Source organism: Arvicanthis niloticus, chromosome 1 (genome assembly GCF_011762505.2).
Source record: "Arvicanthis niloticus isolate mArvNil1 chromosome 1, mArvNil1.pat.X, whole genome shotgun sequence".
Taxonomy (NCBI): Eukaryota; Metazoa; Chordata; class Mammalia; order Rodentia; family Muridae; genus Arvicanthis; species Arvicanthis niloticus.
Genome location: NC_047658.1, coordinates 77,901,572 through 77,926,506, shown reverse-complemented (window position 1 = coordinate 77,926,506; position 24,935 = coordinate 77,901,572). Strand labels below are relative to the sequence as shown.

General features: G+C 43.9%; 2 protein-coding genes and 1 long non-coding RNA gene across 9 annotated transcripts in view; 1 reads left to right on the top strand and 2 right to left on the bottom strand.

Moving 5' to 3' along the window:
• Positions 1–19,186, bottom strand: part of Wee1 (WEE1 G2 checkpoint kinase) — a 46,086-nt gene extending 26,900 nt beyond the window's left edge. The window contains exon 1 of the mRNA XM_076940790.1: positions 19,032–19,186. Coding sequence (XP_076796905.1) covers positions 19,032–19,037 — 6 coding nt within the window. The 5' untranslated portion in view covers positions 19,038–19,186. The remainder of the gene's footprint in view (positions 1–19,031) is intronic.
• Positions 19,187–22,805: 3,619 nt separating this feature from the next.
• Positions 22,806–23,983, top strand: LOC143443589 (uncharacterized). The gene is made up of 2 exons (XR_013112719.1): positions 22,806–23,008; positions 23,916–23,983. It is a non-coding gene; the product is annotated as an uncharacterized LOC143443589 (long non-coding RNA).
• The window catches only part of Znf143 (zinc finger protein 143), a 36,434-nt gene continuing 34,697 nt past the window's right edge, over positions 23,199–24,935 (bottom strand). For all 7 annotated transcript variants that reach the window (XM_034524335.2, XM_034524326.2, XM_076940729.1 and 4 more), the window contains one exon: positions 23,199–24,311. In XM_034524335.2, coding sequence (XP_034380226.1) covers positions 24,228–24,311 — 84 coding nt within the window. In that variant the 3' untranslated portion in view covers positions 23,199–24,227. The remainder of the gene's footprint in view (positions 24,312–24,935) is intronic.

Genomic DNA, 24,935 nt, shown 5'->3' with positions numbered 1-24,935 from the left:
TGATGCCCTCTTCTGTGATGCAGGCACACATGCAAATAGAGCACTCGGATGCATAAATAAATACGTTTTTAAAAATGTGCTAAATAGCTTAGCTCTCGCTGTCCTCTTTCCTATCATCTGCACCTTGTATCTTCTGCTATCACTTTCTCCACCCCTCAAGGGAACTTTCATCACCCCAACTCTAACTGCTACCAACTGCCACAGGGCCAAGAATCCAGACCTCAGGCTAGAGCGAGGCCAACCCTAGAGCTCCTGGGTGACTTCTCAGGTAACAGGAGATTTCCTCACTTGTCACTGCCTCCAAGCTCTCTGCTGAGTGTGGTTAGCAACTCACAGTGCAATGAAATCAATTCTTCTGAGGCTATTCAACAGATGAAACGTGACACTAGCAATTATCCTTTCCAAGAGACATTCCATAAGTGCTATGTGTGCTTTGACTAGAGCAATGTTGCTTGAGAACAATGACTTAAAGTCACTCAAATACAGTAAGTGACTCCCGATGTCCTCCCACGATGAGTTACTTAATATTCACAGGCAGCTGAGGTGTGCACAACCAGTTGAGAACAGAAGGAACATGCATATAATGTGAACGAGGGAAGTCTAAGGAGAAAGGGAGAAGCTTGAAGTTTAATACAATTCGTCTTTCTTGTCATGTCTAGGTAGTTTGTAGGGACTATTAACACAATGATATCCACTTAATCTGTCTAATGTTTGAATAAGGTAGGTCAAAGGCAGATATCAGTACAGCCTTTAGATATAAACATATCATTTGTATGGGTTCTATACAAAAGGTTTCAGGATCTAAGATTCTCCTTCAGTAATTTCTTAGGGTCTGAAAGCAGGAGAGAAACCACATGAAAGTATTACAAGGGGTGTCCGTGCATACACAAAACCTTGAAAGTAGAGGCTAGAGAGATGGCTCAATGGATAAAGACACTTGTCCCACAATCCTAATGGGCTGGGTCTGAGCCCAAGAACCCAGATAAAAGTGGAAAGAGAGGACTGACTCTACAGAGTTATTGTTTGATCTATACACACCCACCCACACACAGTCTTAGGGTTTCCATTGCTGTGAAGAGACACCATGACTAAGGCAACTCTTAGAAGGGTCAACATTTAATTGGGGCTGGCTTCTAGTTTCAGAGGTCCAGTTCATTATTACCATGGTAGGAAGCATGGCAGCATCCAGAAAGCTGGAGAAGGAGCTAAGAGTTCTGCATCTTGATCAGAAGGCAGCCAGGAGAGGGCTATCTTCAGGCAGCTAGGAGACAGGTCTCTGCTGTGGGAAGATCTGGCATTCGGCAGCAGCCATAGCCGGATCAGACTTGGTGAGTAGGAGTCCGTGTTGCTGAACCCAAGCACACCCCCATCTCTGCCACCAGGCCCTCGTGCTCACTAGGCATTGAAAGGGATGGATGGGGAAAGAAGGTGACTGTCCACAGAACAGGTCATCTTATCCACTTGATTATTGAACTCCTCCTTGGCTGAAGTCACCTTTGGATGAGCATTTACATGGGACATAAATATTGTCATACCCTTTGTCCATTTGGAGAGACCTGTCCACATACTTCTTCCCTACCCTATGTGTCTCACCAATTTCCCAGTTGTAATCTTTCTAAGTCCCTGACCATCCAGCCAATGCACTGGTTACAGCCCACGAGTCAGTGAACAATCATACATCTGGCCATTTCTTCTTGCAAATAAACTGTGATGCCATGTGTACTGCCCGAAGTTCTGCCCACTGTGAGGATTTCCCTTCATCAGTATCTTTCAGGTTGTCCCAGAAAGGGGTTATAGTGTTGTAGCTGTCCACTTCTGGGTAGTGCCTGTATAAAGTGCAGAACCATCAGTAAACCAAGTCCTAGCCTTCTCTTCCTCAGTCAACCAATCACAAGTAACACCCCATGAAGCTACAGGGACATGCTTGGCAGCAGATGGCATTGTAACAGTAGAAAACATAGGTATTTGAACAACTTCATGTAACTTGCTTACGTCTTCAAGACCTGCTCGGGCCCGATCACGAACATACCACTTCCATTTGGATACTAGACTGCTGGTATACACATCCTATTTTATGACTGGTGGGTCAGATAACTCCCAGCTCGTAATGAGTGGTTCAGGTAGCATGATAACTTGTTGTCATATTGTCAAACATTCAGTTTCCACTAAGGCCCAGGAGCAGGCCAAGAGCTGTTTTTCAAAGGGAAAATAATTGTCTGCAGATGAGTGTAGAGCTTTGCTCCAAAATCCCAAAGGTCTTTTGTGTGGTTCATCTATAGGGGTCCAAACAGTATCTCTAGCTGCCACTGCCACCTCAAGTACTACCATCAGGTCTGTTGGATCATATGGTCCAAGTGGTAAAGCAGTCTGGACCTGTTGAAGAGCCTTCTCCTGTTTGAGGTCCCACACAAAGCTAGCAGTTTTCTGAGTCACTTGGTAAATGGCCCTGAATAACACACCCAAGTGAGGAATGTCTCCAGAATCCGAATAGACCCACTAAATACTGTCCTTCTTTCTTGGTGGTGGGAGGGGCTGGGCACAATAACTTATCTTTCACCTTTGAAAGAATATCTCTGCATTCCCCACACTGCTGGGGGCAGCAGAGGGGCTACCTGGCCTTAGGGGAATGAGCAAAGAACTGAGGTGGAACACAGAGCTGTTGAATAAAGGCCAAAAGACTGATCATCTCCAGTCTTATTATAACTCTGTCTAATTGTACCGAAGGCTAGAAGCTGATGGCTTCTGGAAACGTAACACTCTCTTGCTTATTCAGTGGCTAAAAACTGCTAGCTTTTTGGTGATTAACATATGCCATTTAGCAGTGGAGAATTAGGTAAAGGGTTTATTACTAGAGCTCTATTCTCTGGCAGCCAGGAGCCACAAACTGGTCAGGTGAGAAGCTCAGAGTTCATTAACTCTGTGATCCAAGGAGGAAAGAAAGAAGTCACCAACTCAGACAGCACACACCAGATGAAGGAGAAAATGGCTACATACTCTTTTTTGTTATTTTCAGCTTTTAATAGCCTTTAGACAAAAAGTTCTCTATGTAAGAAAGAATTACCTCATAGATAAGATGTTACAAAGAAAGGAAAAGAATTAAAATACTTTACATAGTAGGCAAATGTGTAAAACACACAGGCATTCATACACACACACATTCTGGTCCAACCACCTGTTTGATCTACTCCACAAGTGTTCATGCATACCTAAACATAGACAAACATATGCAACATATATACACATATACATACATATACATACACATACATATACACACACATTTGGTGGATGGGGCTAAGCCCCAAATGCCATATACATACATTTGGATGAATGAGCAGGACAGACCCTGCCCCCCAAACCACTACCTTATTTCTTTTTTTTTGTGGGATGTAGAACCATGCCAGGAAGTTTGGTAAGGGAGGGCAGGTCGAGACTCGGAGACAGGGTGGGCACACACCTGAGGCTTAGGCGACTCCCGACATGGAACGCATGCCATGCTTCTCACATAAAAGAAATGTGTCCTATGGTCACATAGGCTCAAAACATAGTTCTCCACTATGCTAATGGGGTACCTAGAGGCCTAAAGGGCTTAATCAATAAGCTTCCCTTCCCAGATATTCCTCCCTGCAAAAGGTATTTAATCTCAGGCTCACGCTGAGAAGGGTGATATGGTTTTATGCATCCATTTTCTGCCATGACAATAAACTGTTTAGAACCATAGACTGTCTCTTTTCACCAAGATCCGCCATTGGGGAACCGTGAAGAAAACCTTCGCCTACAGAGCCGCAGCCAAATCTCCTGTAGAAGGCCTCTCTGCACTCCCAGCCACAACCACCACCAAGCCTGCATGCAATCATCCACACAGGGACAAGCCAGAGCTCCCCTTCCCCCCTGTGCCCCCCACCCCTGACAGGGCCCAGCCTTCAGGCCCCTGACTCTGTTCTCTGCTCTTCCCTGACTCCCAGTGGTGCCTGGATGTCCAAGAGTTAGATGACCCCACATCTCAGCCTAGTTGCAGACCCAGGGACCCCTGAACCAGCTCCAGCTTTCCCACACCTAAGACTATGTGCTCTTGGAGCTTCCTGACAGCTAAGCACAGACCTGGGCACAGGCCTGGGAGTAACTACCCATGTTCTGCCTCCCCAAGTGGCCGTGCCCTATGGCAGGGCAAACAGGGGCTTGCATTTTCTCTGGCGTTTTTATAGACAAAAGTTCTTAGAAAATTACCTCACATATAAAATGTTACCCAAAAGAGGAATTTCATAAAGGTATTATTAACACGTTCAAAGCAATGTTTCATACTGTAAGCTCATAAGTTCAAAGCAGCAGTTTTACATGGCCTTGACTTATCATAGTGCACACTTGTGGCTTCATCCTTAGACCTGAATGTTTTTCCTCGAACACAAATTTGTCCCAAGCCTATCTCTCTTTTTAGTGTAATTACGAAAAACTCATAGTACTTCTTTTTATGCAGCCATTACTTTTTATGAGGAGTAGGCACATTCTATTGTTAGAATCAACAATATAAAATAGATAATTCTTTTTTAAAAAATGTATTTATTATATTTATATGAGTACACTGTAGTTGTCTTCAGACACACTGGAAGAGGGCATCAGACTCCATTACAGATGGTTGTGAGCCACCATGTGGTTGCTGGGAATTGAACTCAGGACCTCTGGAAGAGCAGTCAAGTGCTTTTAACTGCTGAGCCATCTCTCTAGCCCCAAAATAAATAGTTCTTTTAAAAAAAAAAAAAAGATTATTTTAAAAATTATTTTAATCAAATCAGAATTCTATAAAATCATTAATTTAGCCAAACAGCATTAATTTATAAAAGTTCATCTTAGCCGGGCAGTGGTGGCACATGCCTTTACTCCCAGCACTTGGGAGGCAGAGGCAGGTGGATTTCTGAGTTCGAGGCCAGCCTGGTCTACGGAGTGAGTTCCAGGACAGCCAGGGCTACACAGAGAAACCCTGTCTCGAAAAACCAAAAAAAAAAAAAAAAAAAAAAAAGTTGATCTACAAGACATTTGCCCAATAGGGTGAGCTAATGCCCAGGAATTGCTAGTCTATGTAATAGTGATAGGAGACGAATAACAATAGCAAGAAGCAATCCTAGAATGAAGTCTTTTGGGGCCTGTCTCTCTCTCTCTCTCTCTCTCTCTCTCTCTCTCTCTCTCTCTCTCTCTATCCTTTCTTTCTTTAAATTTATTTTATTTATATGAGTACACTGTAGCTGTCTTCAGACATATCAGATGAAGGCATCGGATCCCAGTACAGATGTTTGTGAGCTACCATGTGGTTGCTGAGAATTGAACTCAGGACCTCTGGAAGTCAGGAAGACCTCAGTGCTCTTATACACTGAGCCACCTCTCCAGCTCAGGGGCATTGCCTCTCTTAGTCACCTATCACAGACCACACAAAAAATGGTGGGCAATCACTAGTGTTAGCCTTTCCTAGATGGCTCCTGACACCATGCCACAGGACTTCTAAGAAATTCACTGAGATAGACCGTCCTTGAATTTTGGTTGGATTTATTTCCCATCCTCTGATTTGACTATGTTACTGAGTCCAAAGCGGTTGCTACCTCCTGCTCACTTGGCCCAATCAGCGTTAGGTCCTCAGTATAGTGCATTGATGTGATATTTTGTGGAAGAGACAGAGGATCAAGATCCTTACTAAGTTATGACACAGGGCAAGAGAACTAATATATCCTTGAGGCAAAACTGTAAAAGTATTCTGCTGGCCTTGCCAACTGAAAGCAAATTGCTTCAGTTGTCCTTAGGGACAGGTACTGAGAAAAAGCCATTTGCTAGATCAATGGCTCTATATCATGTACCAGGAAATGTGCTAATTTGCTCAAGTAAGAAAACTACATCTGGCTGGACAGTGGTGGTGCACGCCTTTAATCCCAGCACTTGGGAGGCAGAGGCACGCAGATTTCTGAGTTCGAGGCCAGCCTGGTCTTCAGAGTGAGCTCCAGGACAGCCAGAGTTATACAGAGAAACCCTGTCTCAAAAAAGAAAGAAAGAAAGAAAGAAAGAAAGAAAGAAAGAAAGGAAGGAAGGAAGGAAGGAAGGAAGAAAGAAACTACATCTGGTATAACAGCTGGAATCAGAGTTACTACCTGATTTAGTTTTTTTGTTTTTTTAAAGATTTATTTATTTATATGAGTATAGTGTAACTGTCTTCAGATACACCAGAAGAGGGCATCAGATCCCATTGCAGAAGATTGTGAGCCACCATGTGTTTCCTGGGAATTGAACTCAGAACCTCTAGAATAGCAGTCAGTATTCTTAACCACTGAGGCATCTCTCTAGCCCCTGATTTAGTTTTTGATAATCAACTGTTATTCTCCATGAGCCATCTGTCTTCTGCACTCACTGGATAGGAGAGTTACCGGGAGATGTGGTGTGAACCACCATCCCTGCATCTTTTAAGTCTTTGATGGTGGCACTAATTTCTGCATTTTCTCCAGAAATATGATACTGGTTTTTTTTTTTTTTTTTTTTGGTTTTTCGAGACAGGGTTTCTCTGTGTACTCTGTGTAGCCCTGGCTGTCCTGGAACTCACTCTGTAGACCAGGCTGGCCTCGAACTCAGAAATCCGCCTGCCTCTGCCTCCCAAGTGCCGGGATTAAAGGCGTGCGCCACCACTGCCCGGCATGATACTGGTTTTGATTCACTATTTTATTTGGCAGAGGCAACTCTAAAGGTTTTCATTTAGCCTTTCCAACAGTAATAGCTCTTATTCCAAAGGTCAGAAAGCCAATGTGAAAATTTTGCCAATTTCTAAATGTATCTATCCCAATTATACATTCTGGAACTGGGGAAATGACCACAGGATGAATCTGGGGACCTACTGTACCTACTGAGTCAGACATCAGCCAAAATTCCACTAGTCACCTGGCCTCCATAAGTGCCCCTACTTTAACTGGAGGGCCACAATGTTTCTTGGGATCTCCTGGGATCAGTGTCAATTCAAAACCAGTATCCAATAGACCCTGAAAAGTCTGATTGTTTCCTTTCCCTCAGTGTACAATTAAATTACCCATGTAAAAACCCATAGGTTCCTCTGGGGAAGAACCAGAGAAAGGCTAACAGCAAAACTTCTAGGTGTCTCATCACGATCCTTCCTCAGGGAAACCTGGCCACCCTTTCCTTCAAGTAGTTCTGGGTCTGCAAACTGGCTCAAGTCTGGAAATTGATTCACTGGCCAAGATTACCTTCTATTATGATCCAATGTGACCTTTCTTTCATTTATTTGAGAATTCTGCTTATACAGATCAATCAGAAATACAGTAGGCTCTTTAAAAAATCTATTTCATACCTGGAAACACTGTAATTGATTGGTTGCTCAGTCCTATGAGGCTGGGTGTTTCAACCGGTCTTCTGCATAAGCTGGAATCCTGAAGAAGTAGGTTCCAACAGATGTGCTGGCAAGCAGTCTAAGAAGACTGAGTCTTCATTCTTCCAATGTCTTTATATAGGCCTCCAGCAGAAGGCATGACCCAGATTAAGGTGTGTACCACTACGCCTGAGCCTAAGGTGTTTTTTTACTTGAAACTTACTCTCCTAGGCTGACCTTGGACTCAGAGATCTGCTTGCCTCTGTCTCCTTGCCTGGACCTAAATTTTCCATGACTTCTATGCCTCAATATCTGGATTAAAAAGTCTGTGTCTTCTAACTTCAAGATCATTCCAGGTATAGTCAAGTTGACAACTGGGACTAGCTTCACACACACCGTGGTGTATATAACCTCCAAACTGCTTTACTTTCACTAGGCTTTTGAAATGATCACAGCTGGCTAGAGATGGCTCAGTGGTTAAGAGCACTGATTGCTCTTCCAGAGGTCCTGAGTTCAATTCCCAGCAACCACATGGTAGCTCACAACCATCTGTAATGGGATCTGAAGACAGCTACAGTGTACTTATATGAAATAAAATTAAATTAAAATTTAAAAAGACAGCTATAGTGTTCTCATATACATAAAATAAATAAAATCTTCTTTAAAAAGACATTTACTTTAAAAAAAGAAATTATTTTAGCAAGAGTCTAGTTTCTTTGTCTCCCTTTTCTCTCACACATATCATGTATATACCCAACAGTAATAAATTAAAAACAAAGTAACAGAATGGTTTCTAACAAATAATGATACATCTTAGGATCTTGGAAAATAAGAAAATGCAGGATTGTGTCAGCAGTTAAGAGCTCTTCCAGAGGACTCCGTCCAGTTCCAGGCACCCACATGGCAACTCACAAAGTTCCAGGGGATCTGATGCTGTCTTCCGCCTTCTACCACTACTATAAGGCACACATAATGCACAGTCATATATGCAGGCAAAACACTCATAAAATTAAAATAAAGCCAAAATAAGGTGTGGAGAGGGTTGGGTTGGAGGGGAGGGTGACTGCACACAACATAAATTTTGACAGTAACCTAGCATATTAGTGGAAGGAAGCTTCTGATCTAATTCCAGTTATCCCTTCACCTCTCAACAGAGTAAGGCCCCAGTCTAGGGAGACTTGACAATCTCCAGCCATCAGACAGGAAGCTCTTTCTCAAGAGAAAATGCAAATGGCCCCCCCCCAATCCCAGTCACATCATTGCAACATAAGATGAGTTCACAAGCAGCAAATTTCAGACTTGAGGCTCTATGAAGCACCAAACCAAAACAACGCTTGTATTTCCCATTTGCTTTCTGTGGTCATTTCAGGGTTCCTCTGTGTATTCCCGGCTGCCCTAGAACTCAATCTGTAGACCAGGCTGGCCTCGAATTTACAGAGATCCAACTGCCTCTGCCTCTGGAGTCCTAGAATTAAAGGCGTGCACTAACACCACCCAACTTAATTTTTACTTTTATTGCAACACTGGGGATGAGACCCAGCGCCCTGTACATGCTAGGCAAGTGCTCTACACTTCTAGTCTCATAGTGGCAACCACACACACACACCCCATCCCCCTCCCTGCTTCTTGAGCTGCAGATGTACAGTGCAGGGGAGAGTGTGTAGTTGGTGTGTGTACAAAGTTCAGGATTCAGTCCTCATTACTCGGCTCTTCACAGGTCTGCTTTTTTATTTTTAAGTAAGAAGATCACAGAAATGTCCTAAACAAAGAATCCTGAGTCCCAAACAGGAGACCAGTCAACAGAAAAGCAAATAATTGAGTAATTGCCTGTTCCTAGGGTTTGTGACACAATACGGGAATTATCTGGGTGACCACCCGGAGCAACAAGGACAACTCCTGTTGTCTGGTCACACTGTAATGAATTAAGCAGGCTTTGCTGAAGTTGGAGCCGTACATAAAATGTGGTGACTTCTGTGAGTCAGAAACCTTGCCTAGGAGAGGGAGGGGTGCGGAGGCTGCCTCCCTGCCTCCCGTTCCAACCATGCTGGTTTCTAGCAGCAACTGAACAGTGTTTGGCTTTTGTTGTGGGGCCTGATGACTCAATGGTGAATCAGTTTTAAAGTTCTGTAAAGGGCTCTGCTTCACCTCAGATAGGATCAAGATGAACTCACCCTGCAGCTGGCTAGGTAAAGAGAACCCAGCTCTGTGACATGATCAGGCAGTTGGAAGCCTACATGCATACACAGGGAAAACAAAGGCCACTTTCCAAGTGCAACAATCAAGTCCCGTTCTGACTGTGTGTCATGTTTAGACATCATGCTTAACCTGTCAACTCCAGGCTGCCTTGACACAGGCCAGAACAGGAGACACATCCCACATGATACAGGAAGTATTGCTTTGGAAGAGCCGAGAGGGTGGAAAACATTCTAGGGGCAGCTATAGGAGAAGCTGTCCTTGGATGCCCTCCATATGTGTGCTATGGCATGATGCTCACACACACACACACACACAGACACACACACACACAAAGAAAATTTAGTATTAAAATGTTTTATTGAAAAATATTTTATTAGCGGGGCGGTGGTGGCACACGCCTTTAATCCCAGCACTTGGGAAGCAGAGGCAGGTGGATTTCTGAGTTCGAGGCCAGCCTGGTCTACAGAGTGAGTTCCAGGACAGCCAGGGCTACACAGAGAAACCCTGTCTCGAAAAACCAAAAAAAATTTATTATATATGTATATATATATATATATATATATATATATATATATATATATGTGCTTATTTGTTTTCAAGACAGGGTTATACTGTGTAGCTATGCTATGTAGCTCTGACTGTCCTGGAAATCCCTCTGTAGATCAGGCTAACCTCAAACTCACAGGAATCTACCTGCCTCTGCCTCCCAATTACTGGGATCAAAGGTATGTGCCACCACTGCCGCCACCACCACCACCACCTGGTATAATTTGTTTAAAAAAATGTTTTTAAAGACTGTTTTAGTGATTTCTGAGATAACGTATTTTTTGACCCAGAGCCCTTATAGAAACATTTCTGCAGATTTGCAAAATACAAACAGTACATAAAAAGTCTGCCTGTTGTTGCCTTATCAGTTCCTTTAGTAATTTACTAAATCCATACTAAGATTCATCCACAGGCCAGGCAGCCTTTAGGAACTGGGGAAACTACAGTGTTTTGAGTCACTTTTTTTTTTTTTTTTTTTTTTTTGTGAGAAAGTTTTGTGACAGGGTCTGCCTATGTAGGCCAGGCTGGCCTCTTGCCTTAGCCTTCTGAGTACTGGGATTACAGGTGTATAGCTCAAGTCATCTGACTCCAGCTTCTGCCTCTGCTAACAGAGCATTTCCTGCTGTCTCCTTTAAGAACTGTGTGATAACATGCACCCAACCAGAAAGCCCAGCACTGCCTCTCTGCCTCCCAGTTACATCTTCAAAGGCTCTTTTGCCATATGAAAGAAGAATAAAATCTCTGGGAGTTACAATCTGACCACACTGAGAGCATACCTCTAGTCATACCTCTAGGCAGCATTTCCTAGCTTTCTGAAGCCACCAGTCTAGGGCCATCCCTCACAGTCCCGCAGAAGCAGCAGGCAGCCTGGCTCACATAGTTTATGTGCACAGTTCTCTCAGGCTGTTTCCAAACTGTAACCATTATCCATTTTATCCATGAATGGATGATTTTTCCATTTATGAGGATATATCCATAGGACACATAAGTAGGAACACAGTTCGGTCAAAGGTATGTGTACTCAAAATCCATTTCCGTGTGTGTGTGTGTGTGTGTGTGTGTGTGTGTGTGTGTGTGTGTGTGTTTTTCAAAACAGGGTTTCTCTGTGTAGCTTTGGCTGTCCTAGAACTCTCTCTGTAGACCAGGCTAGCTTTGAACTCACAGAGATACACCTGTCTCTGCCTCCTAAGTGCTGGGATTAAAGGCTTGCGCCACCACTGGCCAGTCTTGTATTTTGATAATGGCAATGTCTAACCTTTGGTGCAGGAGATTGAACCTAGGCTACTGTGCATGCCAAACCAAGAGCTTTGCCACCAGACTATGTCCCTCGACCCACTGAATGTTAGTTATTTCGTTTTCAGACAAGTCTCACTTATAGGTCAGGTTAACCCTCCGACTCGCCCTGCAGCTGAGGGCTGACTTTGAACTTGATTTTCCTGCCTTCCATATCTTGCTTATACTATGCAGAGAATCAATCCTGGGGCATCCTGCAAGACAGGACCACACTACCACTCACCCACACCCAGCACTGTTGAGTTCTCTCATTCAAATGTTTTAAATTTTTATTTATTTTGTATGTCTATGCGTGCCTCTGTGTGTGTGTGTGTGTGTGTGTGTGCATGTGGGGATCAGAGGAGGTAAGTGACTATACCCAGTAAGCCACCCCACTGGCCCTCATCTCTTTTATACCTATTTTCATATGCTGAAACACTCACTTCTTGCCAAATGTGATGGGCCACACCTGTAATCCTAGCACTCAGAAACTGAATTGCAGGAGTGCTGCAAGTTCAATACTAGCTTGGTCTAGTAACCCCAGCCCAGCCCAGGCTACAGTGTAAGAGTCGGTCTCAAACAAAACAAAACAAAACAAAACAAACAAGCAAAACAAAACAAGAACAAAAAACCAAAACAAACAAATAAACAAACAAAAAGCTGGGCAGTGGTGGCTCATGCCTTTAATCCCAGCACTTGGGAGACAGAGGCAGGTGGATTTCTGAGTTTGAGGCCAGCCTGGTCTACAGAGTGAGTTCCAGGACAGCCAAGGCTATACAGAGAAACCCTGTCTCAAAACAAAACAAAACAAAAAACAAAAACAAAAACAAACAAACAAACAAACAAACAAAAAAACAAGAACAAAACCCCACAAGGGCTAGAGAGACGGCTTAACAGATAGAACCACTGACTGCTCTTCCAGAGGACATTAGTTTGGCTCCTAGCACATGGCAGCTGATAACCATCTGTAACTACTTCCAGAGATCTGACAACCTCTCCTGGCTGCTGTAGGCCCAAGACACATACAGGGTGCACAGAGATACATGAGGCAAAACACTGAGATACATAAGAAAATGTTAAATAAACCCCCAAACAAAAACACCGAAAACATAAACAAAAACGCACCATTTTTATTTATTTTTCTATTATTTATTGGCCTCGCATGCAAAAGACTCTTATTTGGTAACCTAGTCAACAGGGACAATGTATGAGACTGGAGAAAAGGCTCAATGATTAAAGAGTGCATGTTCCTCCTGCTGGGGGGCCTGAGTTCTTAGCTCCTGGCTCGCAAGCATCTACAGAGCCAGCTCTATGGCGTCTAACACCCTCTTCTGGCCTCCACAAGCACCAACACACAGGACATTTAGTCACCCGGACAAACACACACGTACATGATGTTAAAAATAAATCTGTAAAGAGAACAATATTTTTAAAAAGTAGTGATTAGGGCAGGGAGGGAGGGCAGGGGAAAAAAGTAGTGATTAGTATCATAGTATTAAAACCTTCTGAAGGTACTCAGGTGTGGTACCAATGCTTAAGAGACAGATAGTCGCTATGTCTTTGAGACCAGCCAGAGAGACAAAGTGAGACCCTGTTTCAAAAACAACAAAAATTCTGGAAGTTGTGATAGGGATGGAGAATTCAGGGATCAAAAAAAGAAAGATGAATCTGTAGGTCTCAGATGCCAGCTACAGCCGGGCAGTGGTGGCACACACCTTCAATCCCAGCACTTGGGAGGCAGAGGCAGGTGGATTTTGTGTTCGAGGCCAGCCTGGTCTACAGAGTGAGTGCCAGGACAGCCAGGGCTACACAGAGAAACCCTGTCTCAAAAAAAAAAAAAAAAAAAAAGCCAGCTACCAGGCTAGACTTTAATAATAGCAGGAAGAATTAATTCTTTTTAGGGTTCTGCCAGGATAACCTTAGCCACACTGTAGCAAACTAGAGTCCAGGAGAGGTGATCAAGGCAAAGTCCATCCTGAGGAAGTAGCCCATAGCCTACTTACAGACCCCAGGGCAAGACAGCAAAGGAGACATTCATTCTAACGATTCCTGTCTGAGAACATGGAATAGAGAAGGACATAAAAGCACTTGTCTGTGATCCAGGAACTCAAAAAGCTGAGGCAGGAGCATTGAAAATTGGAGGCAGCTGGGGATATCCAGCAAGACCGTTTCTTATAAGCTTTTGAGATGACCTAGTGGGTAATGTTTCTACTACCAAGCCTGATGACCTGAACCCGATCCCTAGGACCCACAGGGCCAATGGCTGCAAGATTGTTGAAGTGCATCCCGGGGCTTGCACCTCCCAATGCATACAACTTAATGAAAATTAAAATGCAATGGGGCTGGAGAAGTGACTCAGCAGTTAAAAGCACTGGGCTGCTCTTACAGAGGACCCAGTTAGACTCCCAGCATTCACATGGTGACTCACAACCATCCACAAGTCCAGACCTCCGAGGGCACCAGGCTCACACATGCTGCTCAGACATATAGGTAAAACACTCATACACCTAAAAATAAACTAAATCTAAAAAAATATTTGAAGCAAATGAAAACATAAACATAAGAGAATTATAAGTTATAAAAAAAACAAACAAAAAAAAAACAACCAACCAGGGCTGTGGAAATGGTGTGGTAAAGACAGTCTCTGCACAAAGGATTAGGAGTTTAGATAATGTCACATAAAAAGGGAAAGACAGCTGGGGGGCGTGGCCATAATTCCAGCATGTTGGGAATATATAGAGGATGGTTGAAGAGACAGAGGGGCTTGCTGGCTGTTGACCTGAGTTTGATTCTCCAGGAAGTCTCATAAAGACAGAGCAAGTGAAGGGGCTCACTGTCCTGCTCACTCTGTAGACCAGACTGGCCTCCAACCCAGAGAGATGTCTGCCTCTGCCTCCTGAGTTCTGGGATCAAAGGTGTGTACCACCATTGTTTGTTTTTGTTTTGTTCTTTTCCTTTTTTTTTTTAATAAAAGGAAAAAAAAAAAAAAACCCACACACAAAAAAAACTAAGGACACTTACCGGAGGGTGGTTTTGTGCCCTGTGTATTCAGATACTGATAACTGTGTCCAGAGATCTGATTGCAATGAGGAAGTTGGCATTGTCGAATATTTTCTGTCTCAATGTTATATAAAACTCGGTTTCCATCACCTCTGAATGTTTAATAAAGAGCTAGTCAGCCAATAGCTGCACAGGAGAGGAGGAAGCAGGACTTCCAATATCAAAAAGAGGGTCTCGGGTGGGTATGAGGGGGGAGGGGAGGGCAAAGGGAGAGGAAGAAAAAAGAGGAGAGAGAGGGAAAGGGAGGGCAAACAGAGAGAGGCGCCAGATTAGCCATGAGGTCACTCACCAGGAGAGAGTGGCTGTGAGAAGGCAGACGCAGTAGAGAGCTAGCCAGAGCAAGACAAAGATGGCTAAGATGGCAGGTGATAGGGATCTTGCAGGATGCTTTTTAATAAAGGTACTCGGTCTTCATGTCATTATTTCAGAGCAAGGACAGACATAGAAAAGGCCCGTACTTTTACAGACACTCAATGCTCCTGGCTTATCTGTGCACATTCATGGACAAGGGCACCAGCATACACATATGCCACACACACATAAAAAAAGAATTATTTTAAAAACACAAGCAGACCGAGCAGGGCATGTCTTTAATCCTACCTCTTGGAGGCAGAGGCAGAGGCACACAGATTTCTGTGAGTTCAAGGCCAGCCAGGTCTACATAGCCAGCATAAACATATCTGTGTCTACATACAGAGACACTGTCTTTAAGAAAAAAAAAAAAAGCAATAAAAACCATTGACTCCTGTTGTTGCAACAGAATAATACAGAGTAAACCATTTATAGAGTCAGACACTGTAACAAACACCTGTAATCTTAGTGTTTGAAGGCAAGCAGGAGGATCGATGCCAGCCTTAGCTACGGGAGGTTATTTTTTAAAAATTATTGACGGGCAGTGGTGGCACACGCCTTTAATCCCAGCACTTGGGAGGCAGAGGCAGGTGGATTTCTGAGTTCGAGGCCAGCCTGGTCTACAGAGTGAGTTCCAGGACAGCCAGGGCTACACAGAGAAACCCTGTCTCGAAAAAACAAAACAAAACAAAAAAAATTATTGAGCACAGCCTGGTTTATACGAGTTTCAGGCCAGCAAGGGCTATATAGTGAGACAGTGTTTTAAAAAAAGTCTCAGGCCGGGCGGTGGTGGCACACGCCTTTAATCCCAGCACTTGGGAGGCAGAGGCAGGCGGATTTCTGAGTTCGAGGCCAGCCTGGTCTACAGAGTGAGTTCCAGGACAGCCAGGACTACACAGAGAAACCCTGTCTCGAAAAACAAAAAAAAATAAAAAATAAAAAAAATAAAAAGTCTCAGTATTAGAGACTAGGATGTCCAATTGCCTGCTAAAGATCTCACCTCTTTTACTTTAAAACAAACAAACAAACAAACAAACAAAACCAGAAAAGAAAATCAAAACATGGCCCTCTTACTCTGTAGACCAGGCTGGCCTCAAAGCCATTAGCTATCATCCTGCCTCGGCTTCCTGAGTGCTGGGATTACAGGAATGAGCTGTCATTGCCCACTTATCCCTTTGTTTTGTCAGACTACAGTTTTCCAAAAAAGATTTCTTTTTTGTTATTTTAAATTGTGTATTAGGTGCGCCTAAAGTGCGTGCACCGGGTGGGGGTGAGGTGGGGGTGAGGGTGAGGGTGGGTGGGTGTTGGGAAGCCTGGAACTGGAGTCCTTGAGCCACCTGAAGTGAGTGATAGGAACCGAACCCAGGTCCGGTAAAAGCGCAGCCAGTATTCTTAACCGCAGAACAGTATCTCCAGTCCCCAGCCTCCGTGCTTGAACCTTCAGAGGCCAGAAGGGAATTTTCTTTGGCTCTTACAAAGGTTAGACAAACCTGCCACCACCAAGAAATGCGGTGTCCAGCAGAGGTGGGGCTGTGGAGGCTGCGCTTCACAATGCCTCCTGAATCACAAGAGCAAAGCCCATCTATACGGGGAGAAAAGTCCTTTTTTTCGGTTGCTGCTGCAGCTTTCTGATTAAAGAACACAGAAGCAGTTTCAGGAAGTTAGAAAAGCCTCTAGGAAGACGGAAGCCTGTCGGAGCAGTTTTACCGGGTGAGCTGTTACCTCGGCCTTCCAAGGGCCCTAAGGGCACAAAAACTCTGCGTGGAGCAAGTTTCCTATTTTAAAAGATAGGCAATCCCCCAGGGCATCAAGATTTTAACTCGTTTCTTTTTCCCTTAGAAACGTCAGGGTTTCTGTGGCAGGTTGAGGGACTGAGGCAGCAACACCCCCCGCCCCCCCCCTTAGAGCTGTTTCCGGTGTCCTTCTTTAGTGCCTTGGGTCTCTGGGTACACAGTTCTGGGTGCCTGGCGGTCCTGGGCTTCTGAGGGAACCCTACAAGAGGTGAGACCACCAGGGACAAATGCGGGGATTGAATCTAGGGCAGTGGTTCTCAAGCTTTACACTGCCGTGACCCTTTAATACAGTTCCTCATATCGTTGTGACCTCCCCCAACCACAAAATTATTTTTATTGCTATTCCATAGCTGTGATTTTGGCACAGTTATGAATGAAAATGTACATACTTTTGGAGATAGGAGATTGTTAAGGGGGTCATGACCCATAGGTTGAGAACTACCAATCAGGGCCTGTGTTCCTGGTAGGCAAGCATCTCCAATGGCACTGAATTCCATTGCCAGCTCTGCGGCGATGATTTTCAAGACAGATCTTATATCTGGTTTTGTTTGTTTGTTTTGTTTTCTTCACTTGAAAGCAGAAAATAATTTTAACAATGCTTCTGTTTTCATGATGAACTCTTAGAGCAGAGGTGACCAGCTAGAGGCCACCTGTACAATCTCCAAGGAAGTCCATTGAAATGGCTCAGTGTGCAGAGGCATTTGAAGAGAAGCAGCCTGTAGATTGTCTTCTGACTCCCACATACATGCACACAAGCACACACATACATGAACACACCATGACAAAAAAAAAAAAAAAGGTTTAAAACAAAACAAGAAAAGTTAAAAAAACAAACAAACAAAAAAAAACAAATAAAGGTAACTAGGTATGTTAAACAAGAGGAGACACGAGGAGGGACACACATTTCCAAAACACAGGATGCACATCTACAGCAGGAAGAGAAGAGCTAAGACAAGTGTGTCCCTAGAAAGGTCAGCTGCATCATCAGTGTGGCTGAAACCAGGATGAAAATATGAGTCCTCTTTGTCAAAAAAAAAAAAAAAAAAAAAAAGCAGAAAAAAATGCAAACAAACAAGTATGGTTATGATTTGTCTACAGGAGTCAGATTCATAAAAACAGAAAGTGTGGTTGCCAAGCACCAGCGGCTGGGAGGTGTGGGATGGGGAGTGTGGAAGAGTCCTAAGCTTCAGCATGCTGTGATAGAGGCGCATGTTGGGGGCCGACTTTTAGCAGAAAGCGGCTCTCAGCTTTGCAGGCATCTTGAGCCATATACCCTGACATGAGACTTGGATTACAATAGCCTACAACAGCTGAGCACACTCCGATAATCTTGGTTTAGATACCTTGGGCATGTGAGATTAAAGGTGTGTGAGATTAAAGGTGTGTAATTTAAGAGTATGACTTAGAAGTGTAGAGATCAGATTTAGAGACAAGACCTAAGGGCATGATTAAAGGTGTGACCAAAAGGCATGGTTTAGAAGTGAGACATATAAAAGGCAGAGACTATAGAGAGAGAATCAAACACAGCAGAGAGAAGACAGAGAAACAGGCACTTGGAAGAAGTAACTTGGAACTTGGAGGCACTAGGGACTAGGCACTAGGGACTACGAACTAGGAACTAGGGACTAGGAATTTAGGACTTAAGACACTTAGAGGAAGAGAGACTGAAGAATAAACGGGATTGAAACACACTGTGTCTGGTCTCCATTCCTCGCGACCGCCCTCACTCTCTCTCTTGCTGAACCCTGACCCGCAGACCGGAGCGGCAGCTTGGACGGGGATACAGTAGCCGCCAAGCGTGGAGTGGAGAGGGCTGCGACATTTTTTGGTGCCCGAACAGGGACTCCAGCTTAGGCCTCAACATTTTTTGGCACCCGAGCGTGGGGCTAGTGTGGTTCTCAACAGGCGCACACAGAAGAAATGTACTTAACCCCGGCTGGAGAGATGGCTCAGGGGAAGGGGGTCCTGCTTTTGCAGAGAACCTGGGTTGGAGCCCCAGCACTCCCATCAGATGGCTAACAACTGCCTGTGTAATTCCTGCTCCGAGGGATCTGACACATCTCTGTCCTAGGATGCCTGCATTTGTGTATGCACATACCATACACAAGCAAGTTATTTTTTAAAACATTATACACACCACACACACACACACACATATATATTCTGGAACTCATTCTGTAGACCATACTAGCTTTGAACTGTCTGTCTCCCAAGTGCTAGGATTAAAGTCATGTACCACTCCGACTCTCCCCTTTCATTCTCCTTTCTCCTCACTATTCCCTCCCTGATTTGGGAGCACCTACCCCACCCCGACTGCCCCCTCACAGCTCATTTGTGACCAGTTTTAGTTTGTCAATCTCTGGCCTGACCAATTGGGTTTGGCCCCAGAGCAAACTGGGCTTCATGTCCATGGGTAGGTTCGGGATAGCCTCGAGTCTCAGGAGTCACTCCAGGTTAGAACATACCTCCATTGAAGTCAGTGTGGTAAAACTGGGTCTCACCCCAGCACAGGAGAGTTCCGTTGCTCTGTAGGGGACCCTCTGTGGTGGATGTTGCACCTTCAGTGGGGCCTGGTCCTCTTACCCTTCTGACTTACTCACAGGGTATATTCTGAAACAGTGGTCACAATTTGATTCTCAAAAAGAAATTTATTTTCTTTTGTAATACAAATGTTTGCTTGCCTTCGATCAGACCAGGAAAACCAGCTACTGAATGACAGACACATTAGGTCACACTTGGATCCTGTAATCCAGAAAAGAATGCCAAGATTTCTTACCTTAAAAAAAAAAGTACTTATTTTTATATGTATGAATGTCCCTGTGTACCAGAGGAGTGCCCGAGGAGGCCAGAAGAGGGCATCATATCCAGTCGGACTGGAGTTACAGATAGTTAACAGCCACTATGTGGGTGCTGGGAGTTGAACCCTGGTCCTCTGGAAGAGCAGTGTTCTTAACTACTGAATCATCTCTCCAGCACCCAGATAGCTAGACTTCATAGCCTTGTCACAGGACCCTCAACTGTGAGCAAGATGTCATGTACATCTTTCTTACATATACAGTCCCTTTTACACTAGTCTTCTTTAAACTCAGCCCCGAAGAGCATCCTGGATGATCCTTCCTCTGTGTACACTCAAGGCCCTGGTCAGTCTCTGGCTTCTGTGTTACTAGTCACCCCTCTGCTGCTACCTCCCCCTTCCAACTCTCCCTTCTCCCTTTCCTTCTTTTGTGCCTATGGGACTTTCCCCCTCCAAACTCTCATACACGTGCTTTGGAGCTTCATACCAGGCATCAAGGAACCACTGAAAGTGGTGCCTGTCTCCCTCAGAGAATGTCCTTCCCCTTCTCAAGGTGGCTAATAGGGACTTTGACATGTCTAACCTGTCCCAAATCCAAATGTGTGCCACTCTCCTGTCCAGCCTAAACTACCATATGCATCAAACTCTATTTCCCTTGGTCCTCCAGGAAAATACAGCCTTTTAGTATCTCCCCTTGTTTTTCAGGAAAACAAATGCCTTTATATCTCATACTGAAATCACAAGGTTAACATGGAAAGCTTCTTGGCTGTTTCCTTTGCCTTTGTTCTTAACAGGCAGCTCCTTATCCAGGGTCACTTGGTGTCTTCCCCACATCTGGTAGGACTGTCTTATAACACTATGTAATTCTCAGGAGACAAACAAAAAGATGTGCAAGAGAACCTCCAACAGATCCAAGCAGAATAAAGTATGCCTGAGACCTACCACAGACCAGACTTTATAGCTTAACATTAACAGGCAATTTAAGTTTGGTACATCCTGTCACGACTGTAACTTAGATTCAACTCTTTTAGAAAATTGGTAAATGTGTTATGTTGCTTTATGATAGGACTCAAGGAAAAAGGAACCAATAGGAAAAAAAAAATGTGGGCTAGAGAGATGGCTCAGTGGTTAAGAGCATTGTCTGCTCTTCCAGAGGTCCTGAGTTCAATTCCCAGCAACCACATGGTGGCTCACAACCATCTGTAATGAGATTTGATGTCTGAAAACAGTGACAGTGTATTCACATACATAAAATAAATAAAACTTTTTTTTAAAAAGTCCCTTGGTTCAGCTCCCAGCAACAATGGTGCCTCAAAACCCTCTGTCACTCTACCAAACTCAGTGTCGTCTCCTGGCACCAGGCATACGTGCTCTTACCCACTGAGCCATCTCTAGAGCCCCACACTTAGTGTTCATTGGCAGCAATTGAAAGAGAATCCAATCATTTTGAACCTTTTCCCTAGGCATGGTCTCCAGGGAAGGTCCTTAAATGAACCCTAGACCGAGGCCTTTAAGATGCTCATGGTATTGTTACAGGTTTATCTACATTACCTTTGGCATCTATGCCTGCCTCCCTCCACTGAGGACCTCTGGCGCCCCTACAATGGACACTCCTTCACTTCTCTGACTCTACAGCCCTATGCTCTTGTTGGAGAAGAGGGATCCTCCCCCTCCAACAATCCTATTCAGCGCTGACCCAGCTCTACCAGATGACCTTTGTCCTCTGTAGAAATGTGACCTTGCTAATCTGTGTGGGGAGTGTGGGTGACACTCTGTAGTGATGGAATAAGCAAGTGCTAAGCTAATTTCCACAAGACTGCTTGGCCTCTCCTCAAGTTACCCTTTGCTGCCTCCAACCAGGATCAAAAGGAGTTACTCTTTAACAAGGCCTGGCTGCAGTCAGTCCTAGGGCTTCCTGACACTACTGCAGAAGAAGCCAGTCTTTAATGAGCAGGCTCAGAGTATCGGGAGTTTGACCCATCATGACCTTTGCTGCAATGCACAATAAACCTGTCCCATGGAAGAAACAATCCATATTGTAAAACTCATTTATCAGCAAAATAATGAGGTACTGCCTAGCCATCCACGTCTCAAGGAAGTAAACAACTCTGAAGCCCACGACATGGAAACACTGCCTGATGGACATCAATCCCTCCCAGTCAAAAGAAAGAAAAGATATTTGTAGGAATTTCAAAAGGTGTTGTGGAGAGATGGCTCAGTGATTAGTATGTTCTAGAAGACCTGAGTTCAGTTCCTAACACTCACCAGGAAATCCACAATTCCAGCTCCAGGGGATCCAAGTTCTCCAAGGGCAAACATTATACTCACGTGCACAGAGTCACACTTGGGCACACACATACATGTAACTTTTCTTTTCTCTGTGTAATACTCCTGGCTGTCCTGGACTTGCTTTGTACCCTTCCTCCCCCAAGACTTGAGCCTTGTGGCAATCATGTGGAACACAAACTGTAGGCAACTGTCCTTCCCTCTTTGTAAATTAACTAATTAGGGGGCTGGAGAGACTCAGCAAGAGCACTGACTGCTCTTTGGAGAACCTAGGTTCAATTCCCAGCACCCACATGGTGGCTCACAATCATGTTTGTAACTCCAGTTTAAAAAAAAAAGGGGGGGGGGGGCTGGAGAGATGGCTCAGTGGTTAAGAGCACTGACTGCTCTTCCAGAGGTCCTGAGTTCAAATCCCAGCAACCACATGGTGGCTCACAACCATCTGTAATGAGATCTGATGCCCTCTTCTGGTGTGTCTGAAGACAGCTACAGTGTACTCACATATAATAAATAAATAAATCTTTAAAAAAAAAAGAATTTATAAAAAAAAAAAGGCATCTTCTGGTCTCCATGGGCACCACATACAGTACACAGATACACATGCAGGCAAAAAACCCATAAAAAAATCGCAAAATTGTGTGCATGTGTGTATGCTTGTGTCTGTGCATGTGGGTGATGGAGGTCTGGTTATCCAGTTTCATGATAAGCACTTTCACCCTCTGGGCTGTTGATTTCCTGGGTTTGCCACAGGATTTGTTGGGGGCCTCGGCCCTGCCTGGATCTTACCACACAGGCATGAGGCTGCCATTTGCTGACTTGCACTCCTGTTTTCCTCATGTACCTTTGGAGGATTTATTTTTGGGAGAACTCCTTTCTGCTGCTTCTGACACCCTGAAGGAGCATGGTACCTTGCTAGAAGACACTAGATGGGTTGGGAACAAAGGACAGCAACCTATGCCCCACTTTCTCTGGGTATAAGTAGGGAGCCTTCTTTATTAAGCTCTGGATAACAGGACTTATCAGAACTGTCCAGCTTAGCACTGTTCAGTGCAGCCGGCAGGGGGCGTGGGATGGAGTGACGTACCTTGGAATCTGACTCTAGGTGGATATAAAGGATCCGCCTGCCTCTGCCTCCCACGTGCTGAAATCAATGGCATGAGTCACCACTGCCCAGATAAGCCTTTCGATTCTTGCTACTAGCAAACAGAAGCTATCAAACAAGTCATCTTGACAACATCTGCTTCAAGGATTTACCATTCCAGGATACTGAGCTATAGTATAAAACCCATACTGGACATGGAGGCAAGACACCCTGGCTGTCCAATGTTGGCTTGCCTTGCCTTCTAAAACTGCCAAGCCTAGGTAAGTTGGAGACAATAAATCTTAACTTTTCATAAGACTGTCACACACACAGAACTATATAGAGCAGTGTTTGTTCTGTGCCTATGTAGAATACACTCTTGGCCCATGTGTACAGGGTTATGTTGTTACACTGGATCCCTGTTCAACAATCCCCAACACCAGAACAACTTAATGAAACAAACAAAAAGTATTGTTTTAAAAACTGCTGTATTCAAAGTCAATAATAAACTTTAAGGTAAATAAGCTTTAAAACAAAAGCTTAGGAGCAAAAATAAATAATTTACACAACTCACTAACCCAGTTTCTTGGAGTAAATCCATTCTCAGCCATAGAACTATAAGCCTAGGCCAGACCCGTGGGAAACTCTCATAGTTGATTATCATAAAAAACAGTAGCAAAAAAATCAGAAGGCTGAATAGAATCTTTAACAACCCAAACAATGGATATACTTTGTTTTTGAGAAAGTATTTACTCTGTAGTTCAGATTGGCCTGGAATTCACCACATAGCCCAGACCAGTCTCAAATTCATGTACTCCTCCTGCCTCAGGTCTTTAATGCTGAGATTACAGGCACATGCTACCATTCCCAGCTTCAAACACTGGATTTAATGTTTTAATTTAAAATAACCAAACTTTGTAATTTTATACATAATCCAATGTAATGCTAAAATAATCAGCATTTTATCTTGAAGAAGTGTTATGTAACAGGAATGGACACTATAAATGAAGTCTTCAAACCTTGAAATACAAATAAAAATGGGTGTGTAGGACAAAAAATCCAGACATTAACTGGAGGGACATCTGAAGGCTTGCATCCTTTATTTTCTGTGATGGCTTTGGAGCTATGATTGTTTCACATGTAGAACCTTCTGCACATTAGATAAAGCCTTTTTTTTTTTTTTCATAGTACTTTAAAAGCTCATCTCGACTGTGTTAAGACTTCGCTGATCTTACGGGTGGATTTCACAAGAGTAACATGGAAAACTGCTGCAGGGTCCTCATTTCGTTCTTCCTTGTACACAATGAATCACGTTGAGAATTAATTCCAGGGGCTATGTACACAAAAGTGTCAAGAAGAAAATGTTCTCTACTCTTGCATAAAAATGTGTCCAGTGCTTCAGGAATGGAACTTCTGCTCTGCTGGGCCGGGCTTCGGGGGTTCTGCCGCCAGAGATGAAAGGCTCCTTCCTCCTGTTTTATTGCTCTGTGGTTCTGAGCATTAATCATCCAACCCTGGCGTCTCTCCTTGTTGGATCCTAGATGCTATTCTGATAGCTTCTTCCAGAGAGGGCTGCTCTCCAAGCTGAAACCAGAACACACATTAATTAATCATTAATAATCCAATCATTAATAATCCAAAGTCCTAACCTGAGTAACATCAGAGAATTGTTAAATGGTAGATTTGCAATTGCTCTCTGTAATTCTGATGCTTGGGTTGCTGAAATGTTACTGTTAACTTGATCATTAATAACATAAAATCAAAACTTGTACATGTGAGATCAATGGAGCATATGTAAGTTCTTCAAATGCTAAGTCACCACAGGCAATGGAGTGATTTCTCAGCAGCTAGGTTCTATACCCACAAACTAAAGAAAGTTAACCAATGGCTAGAGTTTCCCTGTTTATCAAGTAAACAAAACGAGCCACCATTTACCCTCTTCAGAGGGTAGCTGCATCTGGCATGTGGGATTTTATATTCTCTACTGGGAACTAGGGTCTTTCTAGTCTTTCTAACATGTCTCATTTGTAGTGAGGTGATGTGGGCGCTCTGTTTACAGAAGGTTCTCCTACAAGGAGTTGCTCCCTTGTGCTTTATAGAAACCTGTCTCATTAGACTCCATCTTGACAGTGAAGATGGCTGGCTGGGTACATAAAAAGACACATGTCTAACAATTTTTTCTCTTGCTATAAATTCTCTAAGAATATG